The 17,500-nt window shown below is 34.6% G+C and overlaps 2 protein-coding genes across 2 annotated transcripts in view; one reads left to right on the forward strand and one right to left on the reverse strand.

The window, feature by feature from the left end:
* The window catches only part of LOC119577169 (WSC domain-containing protein 1-like), a gene marked incomplete at its 5' end in the record, with an annotated part of 41,140 nt that extends 35,701 nt beyond the window's left edge, over nucleotides 1–5,439 (forward strand). Inside the window, 2 exon segments of the mRNA XM_037924884.1 lie at nucleotides 4,655–4,746; nucleotides 4,983–5,439. Of these exon segments, the coding sequence (XP_037780812.1) occupies nucleotides 4,655–4,746; nucleotides 4,983–5,320 (430 nt within the window).
* A 1,147-nt stretch (nucleotides 5,440–6,586) lies between these two features.
* The window catches only part of LOC119577170 (transforming growth factor beta regulator 1-like), an 11,589-nt gene continuing 675 nt past the window's right edge, over nucleotides 6,587–17,500 (reverse strand). Inside the window, exons 2-11 of the mRNA XM_037924885.1 lie at nucleotides 14,726–14,831; nucleotides 13,890–14,022; nucleotides 12,198–12,352; nucleotides 10,185–10,322; nucleotides 9,942–10,044; nucleotides 8,669–8,841; nucleotides 8,272–8,417; nucleotides 7,630–7,752; nucleotides 7,047–7,176; nucleotides 6,587–6,805 (exon numbers count right to left, since the gene is read on the reverse strand). Of these exons, the coding sequence (XP_037780813.1) occupies nucleotides 6,683–6,805; nucleotides 7,047–7,176; nucleotides 7,630–7,752; nucleotides 8,272–8,417; nucleotides 8,669–8,841; nucleotides 9,942–10,044; nucleotides 10,185–10,322; nucleotides 12,198–12,352; nucleotides 13,890–14,022; nucleotides 14,726–14,824 (1,323 nt within the window). The 5' untranslated portion in view covers nucleotides 14,825–14,831 and the 3' untranslated portion in view covers nucleotides 6,587–6,682. The remainder of the gene's footprint in view (nucleotides 6,806–7,046; nucleotides 7,177–7,629; nucleotides 7,753–8,271; nucleotides 8,418–8,668; nucleotides 8,842–9,941; nucleotides 10,045–10,184; nucleotides 10,323–12,197; nucleotides 12,353–13,889; nucleotides 14,023–14,725; nucleotides 14,832–17,500) is intronic.

Below are 17,500 nucleotides of genomic sequence, written 5' to 3' on the forward strand. Positions count from 1 at the left end.
TCCACAGTCCTTTATCGATAATGTCAATACTTGCTAAACTTTTATTACTTTCAGCAAAAGCAATTTACCAGAGTCCTGGTTTTGGTCCTGGGTTGATTTGTAAGAAGGCATCAGAAGTGAAGTGAAGTCGCATCTAGAAGAAGCAGTGGTAAAAAGATAAGAATTATGTGAAAGGACAATTCCTAAGGATCTGATGAAAATTAAATTGGATCTCTTGAGTAACACACCCTTTCATCCACTACATTGTGGTAATGAACAGACAGCTTGATCTCTAATACTGCAACCTGTAGAAGTTAAGATTCTAAACTACTTTTTCCATTTATTGCATCATGTGCCACCAACTTCTAAAGTTAAGGTCTAACTGTCCTAAGCACTCCTTGACTTCGCAGGGACATCATCAATCCAGTTATACAGAATCTTCCCATAAAATTATACATCTGAAAGTCTAGAAGGTGCAGGTTCTAAATCAGCAACTTCGCATTTTCAAAATAATACAGTACGTGGAAATGAGAAGATATCTTTCAGTAATCACCAAGGCAATTCCCGAGTTTTTTTTTTTTTTTTTTTGTCCAGGAAAAAAGTGACTCTCTAGTTGGGCTGACTCCTGGGTTGGCAAGTCATGGCCCACGGGATGGGCTCAACGGGTCATTTCCTTTGGCCTTCAGTGGCACTGGAAAAAGTCATCCTCCTCCGCTGTAAGGATAGGTCCAATATGCGACGCTTAGCCTCGCCCAGGCTATGTCCATGAGGGGAGCCTGGCCTGTTTCGACTAATGCCGATTCACTCGTGTGTCAGCCCTCCTCCCCAAGAGTAACAGTACAAAGAAGAACCCCCACCCCCAGGCTTCAATTCATTCTGATAATCTCTCCCCTTAGCCTCTGGTGCTGTCTCGGCTGAACCTAGTCCTTACCTGCTGTGGTGCCCAGCCACAGCAGTAACCTCCAGGCGACAATTGCAACTTTTCGCGCCTGGGCGGGGTGACATGTTAACACTGTACTAGCCTGGAGGCTCACCTCCACTGTGGTTTCCCTACCCTCAAAAAATCTTTGGCTTTGATATTAAACAAAATCAGCCAGTTCCTAGCTGATTCAGTAGTGGAGGAGACAAGAAAAGAGGTATTTCTAAACTGATTATTCGTAGTACCAAAGAAGGATTCATCTGAGTCAAGATTAATCCTCAATACAAGTTGATTGAACAAGTATAATCAACCATACTGGTTTCAGTTGGTGTCTGTAGCTGAAGTACGTCTGACACTACAAAGGGTACATCTTGCTTCAGTCAACCTAAAAGATGCTTATCGGTATATTCCCATACACCCTCAATTCAGACCATTCCTAGAGGTGTCAGTAGGGGAGAAGACTTATCACTTTTGTGTCCTTCCATTCAGACTGAACATAGCTCCATGGGTATTTATAAAATTAATGCAACACATGGGTATCTCGACGGTTGGCTCATAACTGGACAGTCACATGAAGACTGCAAAAGGATGTTAAGCCACACACCAGAAGCGGGTACCTCGCACCTACAAAAATCTCACCTCAAACCAATAAGGTCACTACAGTGGCTGGGGCTCCAATGGAACACCGAACAAGGAACTGACGTCCTGAGTTCAATCAACCAGAAAAAGTGCTGAAAGAAATTGTTCCAAAGTTTTTGCCAACCGACATATCCTGTTAAGAGTGGTAAAGTCTTCTGGGGTCATTAAATCATGCAGCAGACATAATTTCTTTTGGGAGAATTCATCCAAGGCATCTACAACAAGATGGTACTTTTTCCTCGTCCATCCGCACCAATCTACGTTGGTGGCTGAGGAGGGAAATGTCTAATGTCTGTCTCTCCATGGGTTCCCAAAACTCTTTCATTAACTAACAACAGATGCATCAGACTGGGGATGGTGCTACCAGTCATCAGAAGGCACTAAGGATTGGGATTTTGGAGAAAATCAATGAGAAGGAAGCATGTAAATGTAAGGGAACTACAAGTGTTATCAAGGCACTGCGTCTAGAACTCTTTCCAGATATGTCATTTCCAGTTCTGTTGGACAATGTTGCAACTGTTTATTGTATAAAGAAACAAGGCTCTTCCCATTCAAAGACTTCTAAGAGCATCAGAAATTCTTTTTCGTATTGTGAAGCAACATTGACTTCGTCTAACTGCATTTTACCTATAAGGGAGAAAATAATCAGTGGGCAGATGCATTATCATGTGAAACCACATCCTCAGTAAAGTGGGCTCTGAATCGGGAAGCGTTTCTGAATCTCGCACGAACGCTCATCCCCAGATCGATCTTTTTGTGTCTCGCTCCAATCACAGAATCAAGATCAGAGGTGACTGTAGGAGGTCCAGATGCTTTTCTGAAGGACTGGAACATATGGCAGTAAATATACCTTTTTTCCCCCCTCTGCTAACATCAATAAAGCTTTGGATGATCAATCACTTGTTTTACAAAGGCAAAGATTTATTAATTGCTCCTCTGTGGGAAGCACAAGCTTGGACACAGTATCATCTTCACTGTGTCCTCATCCACTACCCCTGTCAGGGAAGGTGCTTCAGGAAACTCTGATGGACCATGTCACAGAATATTTGTGTGTACACGTGGAGTTTCTATGTACAGCCTTAAGCAAAAATTTCCAGCCTTTACAAGGAAGGGACCTTATCAAAGGACATTGACATTCTACCATTAGATGGTATCAGTCAGCATGGTTAAAATTCCAAAAATTCATCGGAGAGACAAGACCTGTCTATATCACCAAATACATTCATTCGGTTTGCTTCCTATTTATTCCATTCACAGTCGCTTGCACCACCTACTATTTCTTGCCATATAGCAGCAATCACAGATCCACTGCCTTTGGAATAGAAAAGGATGAAAGATCCATGGAATTGCTTCATAGATAATTCTTCCACAGGTGACCTCCAACTCATAATAACATTCCTTCATGGTCTCTAGAGAAAGTTCTGGATCTCCTCTCATCATATTTGTATTCTCCTATGGATGTGCTTCACAAAGCAATATTCCTTGTTGCTCTTGCCACAGGTTTGGCAAGGACATGTTTTGGAACCTATAGTAATTCATGGTTAGAAAATGAGTCCTCATGTTTTATGCCTAGTAGCAGGTTTGAAATGTTATATCAAAGAAGAATCAAACCCAGCAGATTTTAATGAGCTACTATGGTTATGGCCAGATTCACTTGGGCCGTGCTCCCAACTTCATGTAGCCAAGATAATTAGAAGGATAATTGAATCTGCTAATCCAGGTCATGCTCCTACAGCTCACCATGTTTGGAAGAATGCTTCTACTCTTACTTTTTAAAATCTCTGAATCTTAAAAAGTGATCCTTTGTTAATCAATACATGATAACACATCTACAGGACCTCCCTTGTGTGGCAATGAGTACACCACCTAACCAAGCATTTCAATAAGTGGGTATTAACAGTATATATAATTTTCTTTTTTGAAATTACTAAATTTTATTCTCCTTATTCAGTTGCTGTTCAGCATCTTGACACCAGACTGGAGAGACAGAAAATAGACATTTGATGGATGGAAAATGTTCTTTTTCTGTCTTGGAGGTCTGGTGTGAAGGGTTCCCTCCCATCCCATATCTACAAATTTTCTATATGAACAGTTTTGATGATCTGAGGTCAACGTGCTGGCATTTTGTGTCTGTAAGAACTAGGGGTTGGGGTATATGGGCAGTTACATCAGTTGATGGTTTGGCATTGTTCTCCTGTTTTTCATTCTGGTGGGCCATTGTTTATTTTAAACAATGATGACTTAGCTCAGTTGGGAAGTACTGATTATGCTTTTAGCATAGTTGCTACTGCATAATGACACTAGACCTCCATGGCAGAAAAAGAACATTTTCCATCCATCAAATGTCTTAATATATCAGAGCAACATATGGCAAGATGCAATGTTAATGACACCGGTATATGTTTGTCACATCATTTCACTTGTATACTGGGCACACAGGCATACACTAACACAACAAAACCAAAAAACTTGTGCATGCATGTACATACTTTGAAGGGTGCACTGATAACCAGTGCAGTTGTAAACATCATTTTACCATGGTTGATGCATGTGAAAGTACTTCCTTTGATCACTTTAGAAACTTATATAGCTTGATATACAAGTATGTAGCTGTCAACAGAGTAGGCATGATATCTTCATACAAAAATATTTGTTATACTCAATATGACGAACTTTAAATAACTTGAATTTTTCAAACAAGAAAAATATATTAACTTTGCACAGAAACCAACATAATTGAAAATAGGCAACATATTTTTTTGTTCTTAGTGTCAATAGTTGGAATAAATTTACTAAAATCTGTCTGGAAAGAATAAATATATATAAAGTAGTATATTTTGTAGGCCAATATGTGTAGTGACACATAATATGTACCATGACCTTTTTCATCTAATCTACATATAAATTCTAAGATTGTAGGTATATTTATTTTTGTAAGAAGAAATCCCTTATGAGTGTGCAAATATACATATATAATAGTTATAATTGATGGAATGGATTAAGTATATTTTCCCTTTTGTATATAGTGCATGATATAATATCTCCAATTTCTTTTTCTCTCTTTCTAGAAAACAAGAAAAATCAAGACTGCTTATTTCTTTACATATTTTCCCACAGGTCTATCCTGTCCTTTTGGAATTATTGGAATATAGAAGCAGATTCACAAAAATTTACTGGCTCCATTGATTATTCTTATTATTTAACACCAGGTAAATGATAAATCTTTGTAATAATATTCAGATATAACAGGAATTTTCACAAATTTCCAGTCAGTACCATTTGCTACAAGTAAATACCTATAACTCACTCTGATACTGAAAGAGAAACATTATAACAATTGTGTTAACAAAATAAACTGTTCTTGTACACTGTTAGCAGCTTTTGTTTGGGAGTAGTTCACATACACTTACTTCCTTTTCTAAAAAATAAATCAATATATTTTCAGAATTTCACGAGTTCGTACACATTAAATTGCAAAAATGGAAGGCAACGTATGAATATGTCCTAAAGAATACTACAAAACTGCATGTGGTGTTCTATGAAAAGCTCCGAGAAAACCCCATACAGGAGGTTCGTAAGATGCTGACCTTCTTGGGCGTTAAACCAGATGAAGGCCGCCTTGCCTGCCTGAGTCACCATACAGAAGGAAGAGTGAAAGGAGCTCAGAAAGAAAATGATCCCTACAGTTTGTATGAGAAAATGAACATGTTTTCTGTTGTCCAAGAAATTAATGCTCTCTTAAAAGAAAGAGGATTTACTGACTTACCTGAGTATGAATTTTAGAAGTATGGTCTACTACATTTTGCTCACACAAGTTAAAATGGCCACTGTTGGTGGCTGTGAGAAAAAAAAGTCATAAAGCTAGTTTGTACAGCTATTTTTTTAATAAATTTCTAGCTTCATATTGTTTTTATTTTTCTTCCTATAGTTTACCATTTATTATAATTTGGTGTTTATTAATTAGCAGATTATTGCACATCATATGAGCATAATGCCAAAAATATTTTTCTGTAATACTCCACTTAAAATAGTATTACTGTTGCCAAGGAATTGATATATTTATCAGACTACATATGACAAATACTCGGAAAACAACCAGGGTATTTGACAAAATCAAAAATTACCTGTAACATTCCCTTGACATCAGTTAACAATTATATTTTCAATTTTTGTCACAAATGAGTTTTCTCAGGTTCAGCACAAAATTTAATAATCAAATTCATCATAGTTATTTTGAGGTTTAATTATTCTTGAAGTGGATTGTCATAGGTCAGAACATTGAATACAAATTCTATAAGCAAATGCTTGAAATTTTTGAAAAATTCATTTAAAATAAGAAAAATTCATAAAGTAAAGTGAACTCCCCTCTTTGTTTCTCTCACTCTTTCTCTTCTCTTCCCCTTTTCTTTTCAACTTCTACCCCCTTCCCTCTTCCTACTTCACTTTTTTTATTCTCTATTCTCTCCTCTCCTTTTTCCTTTTCACTCCTCTCCTTACCTCTTTTTCCTGCCTTTGCTACCCACTTCTCTTCCCACTTTGCTATTTTATCTTTTCTATCCTCTCCTTTTCTTCTGTCCACATCTCTCTCCTCTTCTCTATTGTCTCATTTTTGCTCTCTTCTCTACCCTCTCTCCTTTCCCCTGTCCACATTTCTTTCTGTATTATCCTCTTCCTCTGCTCTGCTCTGCTCTCTTCTCTTTTCTATTGTCTCCTCTTCTCAGTTCTGCTCTCCTCTCTGCTCTCTTCTCTTCTCTAGGTCTCTTCTTCTCTGCTCTCCTCCACTCTTTTCTTTTCTATTGTTCTCTCCTGTCCTCTCTACATTCCTCTCCTCTCTTCTATATCCTCTTCTCTTATTCTTTTCTCTCTGCTCTGCTTTGCATTTTTGAGACAAAGAGAAAAGCAGAGCAGTCTGTCATCTCATTTTAACTCATTACCTAAGCACATTAAGCCAGCTCAAAAGCATTTATATAAAAAAAACGCCAATGACCCTCAAGAAAAAAATATAGAAATCCTTAACATAAAAACCTTCAGGCTAATATACCAAACATCTTTTCAATTTTTTTAAGTAACTTTTATTTCTAATATATCTACATCAGTTACCTGTTTGTTTACTAATTTACCAGTACAAAAGCATGGGATGTTTTGTTATGAAGGAGATGTAACGTGATGTCTAGCAAAGCGGATGTTCCTTAACAGGGCTTCATGGCACAAGGAGGCCTCTTTCTCTGCTTCAAACACACTTTCAACTTCTGCCTCACTTCGACAAACCTGTGAGAAATTAATTAATACTGATATAAGTTTTGCCTTTCTTGTTGGGCTGCTCATCCAAAAATTCAGGAAATTTTCCAAACACTTACATGGTAACTTTCAACCAATCTTAACTAATTTTTCAAATACCTTGTTTCCTATGCAAGACCAAATAAAATAGAGAATTTTGCCATACAAAGTTCCCTATACTTTATACCAAATGCATCAAATCCAGTAAACTCTATATACTTTTTAAACTTACCTCAAATTTAACCCACTTATACTTCGAGCATTTTCTTGCACCTGGACAGGCCTGAAGTACATTCTGGACACTGGGATGAGTTAGGCCGAAAAACCGACAACCTCGTTCCTCACTGTCTGATCCCTCTGGCCTGTTGGATTTATCACATCATCAAATGACGGTTCATATTACAATATAACAGTGAGGAGCACTAGTAAGAATAGACTATATAGTCAGATTTCATGAAAGCTACAGCAGCACTATCTCTCTCTCACTTTCTTTATATTCCTATTTCTTGCTTTCTCTTTAAAATAATATCAAAAACATGACTTAGAAGAAAGAAAAAAAGTTAATTCATGATAAATAAAATGGGATCTCACATGCTCATCACTGAATCAACACTAATATTAACCTGATCTCAGGACTTAGCAATGCCATGCAAAAACATACTTGAAGAGTCATATTGAGCTTAAACTGTCAGAAATAATTCTCATGTTTTACCACAACTTTTTTCCTGTTCCCTAAAGATCCATCAGACAAACATTCCAGACTACTTCAGCTTAATGAAATGTGTCACGCACATACTTTGTGATAAAGCACCCACCTAATAGTAAGAAGGTCCATATTGAGTGTTGAGTTGATGGTGTGGAGAATGTGATTGTGGCATTCTGCTGGGGACATACCCACCACTACAGACTCCTCCTCATCTTCACATACAACCTCAAACCTAGGGAATGAGGAATTTGATAAATGAGTACGGCAAATACTTGTATCCTGCATGATCCATGAATATGTGCATCAGATATTGGATGTGATACACTGACAATAATAAAGTGACATACACAATAATTATTCCATATTACAGTGATGACTGAGGGGTGTGAAGATGATGACAGATGATTGAAGGGACAAATGATGATAATAAATAGTAACTGTTAATATTGGTATTAATGAAATAGGTGATAATCAAATGATGATAATAAATAGTAACTGTTAATATTGGTATTAATGAAATAGGTGATAATCATAATCATGATGAATTAGATAACAATGATGATGATAACATTAATGATAAAGACAGTGACAATAAGAACTAGGAATAAGGGATAGAGAAGAAGAGGGATCAGATGGTGCAGGAGGACAAAACAATAAATTATTCTGCAACAAGAGAGGTCCCTAGTAAGTGAATGACCTAATGTACTAATATCCAGATTCTGAATTCGATCTTATATGCCATTAGTCTTACCTTGGAATGGGTCCACCATCCACAATTTTGCAGGTGTAAAGGACTGGCTTGAGAGGATCTCGAAGACTTGCAAACATTCTTGATGAGCAGAAGCCAACAGGAAAAATACAATGCTCATTGTGGTATGCCTCACGTTCACTGACAATCTGCAAGGAGGAAAGTAAATTCATACTCATAATTTTCCTTTAATTACAACCTAATATCCATATAAGAACAAAAGTGATTATCAGTGGGCCGAGTAAGAAATCACTGTACCAAGAAATATCATTCAATTACTTAAAAAGCAGTAAGTAGTCAATGTTTCACTAAATTAAGTAAAATACATTTGTCAACACTATACATAATTCCTTTCTTCCTACATCTACTTCATGTGAAAAAAATATAATAAACACCTTACCTCTCCAAGGCTATGTATGGTAAGGGGGCCAAGAGTTATAGGAAATATGGGGCGGCCAGCAGAGTCTAGGGTGATGGGTGGACACAATCGCTTTGGTTTATTGCTTCCACTTTTTCTGGCCTTTATAGCTTTGTCTGATGTTCCTGATGAGGCTGAAGCATTAGTATTATTTCCTGCAGAAGAGAAATTGTTCTACCTCTAATTTCATTATGTCAGGAGTGTCAAATGCTTAATTTCTAAATGGTGACAGTGATGGTAAAAAATTGTATATATATATATATATATATATATATACAGTATACTTATGTATTAGATATGGACTACTATACTTTATTATAGAATTTCATTTTACTTTTTAAACATAATCAGCCAGTTTATTGAAGCTGTGAGAGACCCAAATTAATTAAAATGTATAGATATGGGCATACACACACAGAAATAAATGCATATATATATAATATATATATATATATTTATATTTATCTATCAGATAAATATAATGTATCAATATTCATTGGGTTAGGCCATGTGCAATTTTCACTATCTGGCTAAAAATGTCAACTTTGTCAAGACATCATAAACATGCAGGAAAAAAAATATGCATCTTCTCTGCTAATAAAAAGAGATGCTAGCAATAGCAATCCAAATGAATTTATCAACATTATGGAAAAAAAAAAATTATTAACTTTCAGTGTCTTAATCATATATTAATTTCCTTCATGACTATCATAATTTTACAGGTGAATAATTATTCTTGTTACCCCACAGGCAAATTATGATGATCCCATGGATTACAATTGGGCCAAAGGGCAATAGATTGATGTATGAGGTAACTTTTACAGCTAAACACATAAATCAATAAAGATAATTTAAGAACACTGTTTCATTATAGTCAACAGTACCGAGCATCTACATTGGCTCTTTATTTTCACTTCTAGATTTTATAAATTTTCTTCAATGCAGATGTTACACAGGTCTATACAGCACAGAAGAGCTCTTTTCAAAGTCTACCATATCCTGATAGGCAATTTCTTTTTATTGATAAAATACACTGAAATAAGCAAAGCAACATCGGAGATTTTAGCTCTACATCAAAAATATCACCAAGATTAATACATATTATGCATAGAAAAAATATTATGCACAGAAAAAAAGTAAAAATAGTGCATATCATATAAAAAAGATACCTATAATAATTAGAATAAGAATAAAATAAATGATAATAAGAAAAAACAGACATATTGTAACAAGAGTACACATGTTTCATTCTCACCATGGTTAGAATCAGAGGGTTTACGCTTCAAAGTCGTCTGCTTCGGCTTCTTGCCATCCCAGTTATCAATACTGCCACTACCTAAAACAAGGTAGCTATTGCTCTGTACAAAAATGAGAGAGAATAATTCAACTGTTCAGTCAGGAGTACCTCATTGTCATCTATTCTAGCATAACCTATTCAAAATCATACACTAATTTTCTCTCTCTTTCTTTCCAGCCATTAGTCCAGGGTAATGTTTACCTTTGTATTTAACTGGTTGTGATGATCTGCAGTCGTCTGATGATGGCACAGTCTCTTGAGCAGAAACATTCTCTCTTCTGCAGCTACAACAAGTTGCTGTTGGACTTCTGCAACTTGGTCACATAAAGCAGCATTTTCCTAGAAAAAGAAATGCTCATCCAATAAACTGCAGAACCTTGTCTGATACTCATTAACTGTGATTACATCATATTATTGTCATAACCTTTAAAAATTCATGAGGTGTTGTGATAATGCCTTTCTATCTTGAACTTTTGTTTTATAAAACAACACAAGAAATGTCTTTTGAGTAGTGTTTGCAAAATGTTACACAGAAAACAAATTTGCAAATTAAAATGGATTCTGAAAGCATAGCATCTCATCTCCCTGCTTTTTACTGGAGATTTCTAAATATAGTATATATAGTAAATAGAGTATAAATACTTAATCTAATAAAGTACAAAAATGTATGGCCAAGGAAACTACATGCAATAAGAGATAATCTAACTAGTCTGATCAATCTGAATATATTGTAGGCATGTTATCATACAAGCTGATAACATAGCATAATATTACTGTAATATAAAAACACTTTAATGCCTTTAGTTTAGTAATTACTTTTGTAATTACTAAATGTTTCTTTATGCAACCTAAAATGCATCTGTGGAATATTATGACAGATATGGAGAGGTTTTATAATGAAAGATTATCAGGACTGCCATGGTCACTGCAAAAAGAAAGCAAAAACAGTGGCAAAGCAAAGGTTATTTTCTGAAAGAATCTGCAACCAAATGAACTTTATCCATCCTCACATCCTTAGTCATGATCACTGATCAGCTGCCCATGCAACCAGTGGCAGGAGACTGTGTGCTGCCATTGCTAACCTTCTTTCGATGAAGTAGGAAATCTGTCTTTAATTTAAACATTCCAATCACACATGCCAGTTTCAGTATAATTAATGGGTCATGGGAAAAACAATTATATATATATATAAATAAATAAATAAATGTATATATATATATATATATATATATATATATATATATATATATATATATATATATATATATATATATATATATATATATATGTATGTGTACACACACACACACACACACACACACACACATACATACATACATACATACATACATACATACATACATACATACATACATACATACATACATACATACATACATACATACATACACACACACACACACACACACACACACACACACACACACACACACACACACACACACACACACACACACACATTTTATATAATATATATATATATATATATATATATATATATATATATATATATATATATAGATATATATAGATATATAAGCATATATACATATATAATTATTTTTCTCATGATCCATATGTGACTGAAAAGTTAATGAACATTAAACTTGAGAAGAAACAAATGCTATTACCCAAACTATGAGTCAAGCCTGCTACTTATTTCAAGAGAAATAGCATATCTAACAATAAGTCAAATTCTCTATCATTATATATACCAGTATTAATGCAATCAATGACATATGAGATATATAATTACAAATTAATGAATACTGAAACTTGATACAAAAACCAAGTCAAATACCATACATACATACATATGTATAATTATTTTTTTCATGACCCTTATGTGATCAAATGGTTGATGAACAGTAAACTTGAGAAGAAGCAAATGCTATAACTCAAACTATGAGTCAAATTTTATTATTAATTATCAAATTTAACACAGCCTTGCCAGCAAGCAAGGCTGTGTTAAATTTGATAAATTAATTAACTTGAGTAGAAGAATAACTGACAGTCTTCTATAAAAATGATGATACTCATTCTATAATTCTAGACTAAAATAAATAAAGATATACTTGTATTAATACATTAAAAATGAAGAGGGAGGGTAACATACTCCATCACTTCAACACTTCTTTACTAAACTACTGAAGCTAAGAACCTTAGAAAAAGGTTGGGCATGTAAAAACTTACATAGACAAGTTCTTTTACAATCTGTTTAAGATGTTTCATCTTCTTTTTATACACTAACTGTTCTTGAGCTTTATGCCGTGCCAGTCTCTCTGCAATGGCTGGTGGTAGACTGCTTCCTCGACCACGTCCTCTGTCAGAGACCCCACGGCCACTACCTGTGAGACAAATTATGATTTAGTCTATTTCTCAAAATACTGTATATTACATTTTACCTCCTATATGTCTATTGTGGAGAAAAAATTAAAGAGAAATAAATTAATTCAGTAACTAATCAATAGATAAAAAGATACAAACAATATGAAATACTCATCAGTTGTACATCAGTTAATTTCCCCTAATGTAGGCTGAATACTCATTTTATAACAGTATATGCAACAAAGGCAAGCCCCATATTTATGATGTTTCTCAAGGCATTCTTTAATATCTATGGATTTGTACATATTTCAGTTCATTAGTTAACAATACTCTTTTATTATTAATCCATATTTATTACTTCTGAACGAGCAAATGAAAATTTAATCTTAAAGTTAACTATTTAATTCTGAAGAATATAGCTAAAATTATATAAAAGTTTAGCACAGAATACCTCTCTTTTCTTTATACAGTTAGTGTTTAACATGGATTCAGTGCAGTACAATAACATCTTCATAAGATAATGAATATATAGATTTGTAGCACTATTATATGAAAAAAATAATTTCACCAGCTTTATAATTATTCAAAGGTTTTAAAATAATATGAGAAAACACAGAACACAGGTTGGCCAAAACTAGGTCAGTATTCAGTGGAACATCACCATCGTTGTCACTGCTCTATACTCTTTACATCTTCCCAGCTAACTTACAGAAGGTGGTGCTGCTTTTGCCTTGGACTATCAAAATTTTACCCATAAAGATGCCTCCTAGGAGACCGGCAACTAGTACAAGCAGTGGTAATGCTACAGAATGTGAAATGTAAACTTGTAGTACATGATTAAGATTTATAAAGAAATTAAGTCATGAACTCCTACTATCCAGATGATGTGACCATCGCATCATGAAAAAATTTGCCTTGAGGGGCAGATGACATGAACATGCCATTGGAAAATTGCAAAGAGACGTCATGAGCATTTCAGCTGAAGGTGTGGAATGTACTGTTCATGAGCTATGACTGGGAGATGAAACAAATAACAAAATGTTACTAATTGTTATTTTCATTGCACTGAATTGCACTGAATCATTGACCAACTAGAGAGATGATATGGAGTCTGTGCAAGAAAAACAGTCTATTACCACCTGGATAAAGCAAATGGAATGACAAATATAGACATTAGAAAGTGGCAAAAAAGTTAAAAATGCTTATGTAGAAAAAAGAGAACATAATATTGCAAAGAGGAGGCATGCAGTCTTGTTACTACACACAAGTGTTCACATGTGCCCGGCCTATAAGTTGCACACCTAGCAGAGAGGCTTCTCATATAAGTTTAATGCCCATATTTTGGACCATGTGATGGCAATGAAGCATCCGGATGCAATGAGTTAAGATAGATATCAGTAATACAATGCAGTATATACATTATTTTGCCTTTTTCACCAGAAGGTTTTCTATTTCAAAAAATCTGACATCCATCTGGTCCCAAGATTGCCAGACTAGTAAGTTTCACTCTATATATATATACAGTCCAAATGCAATATCTTCAAGCTCTTTGCATACCTGATAAAGTCAGGGCTGGTGAAGACCGACCAGGAGTAGCTGTTGCTGTCACAGTTGCTACTGCTGGAATCGCTGATGCTACAGATATTGGAGTGGTAGTTAAGATCTCTTCATTCTCATCACCAACTTCAACCTGGATAAAAAGCATTCTCATCTTAAATTTGTAATATGATATAGGTTTGTATGCCTCTGTAATTTTGTACACATGCTTCCATTTAAGTAATTGTATATATATGACCATGTGAGCATGTGAGTGGCAGATGCTAAACATTACCAAAGATATTGCCTATTGTAAATGGATTTAAAACTGCCAGAGTCAAGAAAACAATTCTATTTTTTTGGTTAAAACATACTCTTTGATTTTATATGATGAAAATAGTCAATTGGAATTACTATTATGAAAAATTTTGGCTACATCCTCCCCTAAAGTATCATTGCCAAGCAGCAAATTCTAGTCTCAAAAAAAGTGTGAGAAGCCTTCATGATGAGTCTTGATGATGTCTCTCCCTCTCTTGCAACATTCAATCTTCACACATTTTTTTTCTCAAATCTATTTAATCATCCATTTACTTTCTTTTCCTCATTCTGTCTGTCAACCTGAACTATAGGCATCACAGTTAATTCCACATAAGATGCAACTGTAGCATCCAGCCAGCCAATGCCTGCTGTGACATCATCAAAGCTTCCCCCATTTTCCTGGGATTCAAATTTGATTCACTGACAAGGCACACTGTAAATATAATTTTTGTATAAGGCACTTCTAATCTATTGATGAGAATTGTCAAGTGATAATAAATTTCAACAAAAAAAATTAAAAACACCACAGCCATACTCACTGTTTCTGAAGCCTCAGGGAGACTACTGACCCTGTTATCTGGGAGTCCCATACTGGGTGCTAGTAAAAGGTTTTCTGCTGTGTTCCATACAGATGACATCTTCTATCTAAAATGAAAATTGTAAAAATTACTGTAAATAGTAATAATCTAACAAATACAAATCATTTCTTCTAAGCTTAATATACAAGAAACTGAATACAACAAAGCTAAATAGTATAAGATATAAACAACCATTATAAGCTATAGTAACAAGAGTTTCAAGGCAAAAATATCTCCTTATTTCACATGCAAAAAGAGGATGTTAAAATTCCATCATGAACTTTCGAAGATTCATTTTCTACATAAACATTGGTACTCTGGCTTTAGGAAAAACACATACTATCCTTAGGCCAGCAAAATTAACAAGTTTTATCATTCAGAAAGAAATTAATCTTCAATAATCCTGCTACTATATAACCATGAAGTCTAACCCATCAGCTTTTGGACCTTTTGACCAGCCTAGAATCTGCCCTGCATTCTGAGATTGGCAATTTTCCCAATAATATTATACTACTGTTATTGTTATTGTTAATCTACTATTCAAAATTTGCGCTACTAATATATCATATAATTAAGCAAACTGACTAGCTTTTGGCAAACAGGAAATTGGGCAAATCAGAGGTACAGCTAACAACCTGTAACAATACTGTTCACTTTTATCAATAAACAAGGAAACAATTTTTTTGACAATAAATTTGCATTTTGGTAAAGACCCAGTCGGTATTTTTTTCTGGCTGAACAGGAATGTAAATCTGAAAATTAGAAACAAGTAAGTCGTGGAAAAAAAAAATTTACACAGGTAAAAATTTCAGCAATCCCTTCAAAAAATCTGCAAGGTGTATACATTTCTGTAACAAATACACTAGCATACCAATTTCATACAGACAGATATATCACTTCTAAAATATGACACAAAAAACAAACTTTAGTCTACAGTCTAGACCCATATAACAAAATCCTGGTAAGACTTCCATAGGAAAATCTTGAAATGTGGCTTAAGCAGAGATAGATAAAAATAAAGTTAATGGTTTTAAACAACACATGCTATCAGTTATAAAAATGATTTGCAGTAACAGAAAGTCAAGGTGAGCCCACAATATATAATACAGCTACAACTAGCAATTACCGCAGCCTCCCACACCTTTTCTACTCCAGCAGAGGCCATCAAACCCTCCATCGTGTATAATCTGACACAAAAGACCTTGAAATTTATCATCAAATAAGTAAGCAGTGCAAGCTTTATTTTGCCGGAATGCACATGATGGAGATTTCCTGCCAAGAGCTGTAGCCTACAAGCTTAAAATACTTTACTCCTAATCCTTAATATAATGCAGATAGATCTGCATTTCAGAAAAAAAAAAAACACTAAAATCAGATGACATACAAGTCATAACACATTAAGTTTAGTTCACTAGAAAATTGCTAACTGAATTAAGATAAATATCTACTCTTTTATCTTGCCTTATAAAATTAAAACATATGAAATACCTGACTCCTATTGGCCATCAGGAAATACAAGAAAGATTTATAGTACCAGACAGTACCCACCCAACAAAACACCCAAATAACATCCCTAATTTAACACATTACCTGACAACCAAAAGGTCTCTCCTCCCCCTCCTCCTGGTTGGTATTATGTTGCCAGAATCAAAACTGAATTAAGATGGTTTCTGAACTTTTATGTATGTAGAGAATCACCCACACAAATATTAGTGTTTGAGACTAATTTTTAAGTACTATATATAACAGTAGTATAAACCAAATCTGCAGTTTGCACCTTGTACTACACACTATATGAGGGTATGTATGTCCATAGGTGTTCTCAGACCAATCACCCAACAATACTCTTGTTACAAATTTTCTAAATGTAGACTTTCATTTACAACATAAGCATCGATATGATTACCTTATTGTGATGCATTAACATAAAGAAATCAACGCTTTCGTTATGGACAAAATTCTTACTCAACAAAACATTTGATACCTACATTTTTGGGAAATAAATATTAGATCACCATTATGACTATGTGGTACATGTATATCCTGGGTAAATCTTAGTGCAAGAGTAGTCATGATTTGATGCATAAGAAAATAAAACATTTATTCACTCTGAACAAATATATATAAATCCTATGCCCCTCGGAATCATTTGGTACCAGTATAACTTGCATTATTGCTATGATAACAAAATAATATCATGTAAAATACCATTCATACAATAAAGGTATTGGGGAAGCTTATAATTTAATGTTTGAAAATTTTCATCACCGTAAATCTTCACAGTTGGCATGAATTGCAACTATTATCCAGCACTCTTTTTCGTCATTACTATGATAATTTGAATGTTAAAGACAAAACAGCCCCTTACATATAGCCTAGTTATGACTGAACTGATTTGAATTTCAAATGACTTCCCTTGGGTACAGCTTCTATTGTCATGTTATTATCTATTACAAATCTTAATGGCTCTAATAGACTGTGTCTATTCTCACGTCACAGTCATGTGCAATCCCCATTGGCTCATTTGATTTCCTTCACTTACATCATCTACTACAATTCCATCTGATTGTTTCATCACTTCCTTAAATTCACGTAATTTTCTCTCGCTGGTGGAAGAGTACGTGTCATGGAAATCCTGGAATTTTGGAGTTTTACATCATCTCTAATACCCTTATTATTAGTCTGCAAAGGAAATGTTACAGAAGAAAAGTGTCTTAGAATGATATGTTCTACTGG

Source organism: Penaeus monodon, chromosome 9, assembly GCF_015228065.2.
Source record: "Penaeus monodon isolate SGIC_2016 chromosome 9, NSTDA_Pmon_1, whole genome shotgun sequence".
NCBI classification, from domain to species: Eukaryota; Metazoa; Arthropoda; class Malacostraca; order Decapoda; family Penaeidae; genus Penaeus; species Penaeus monodon.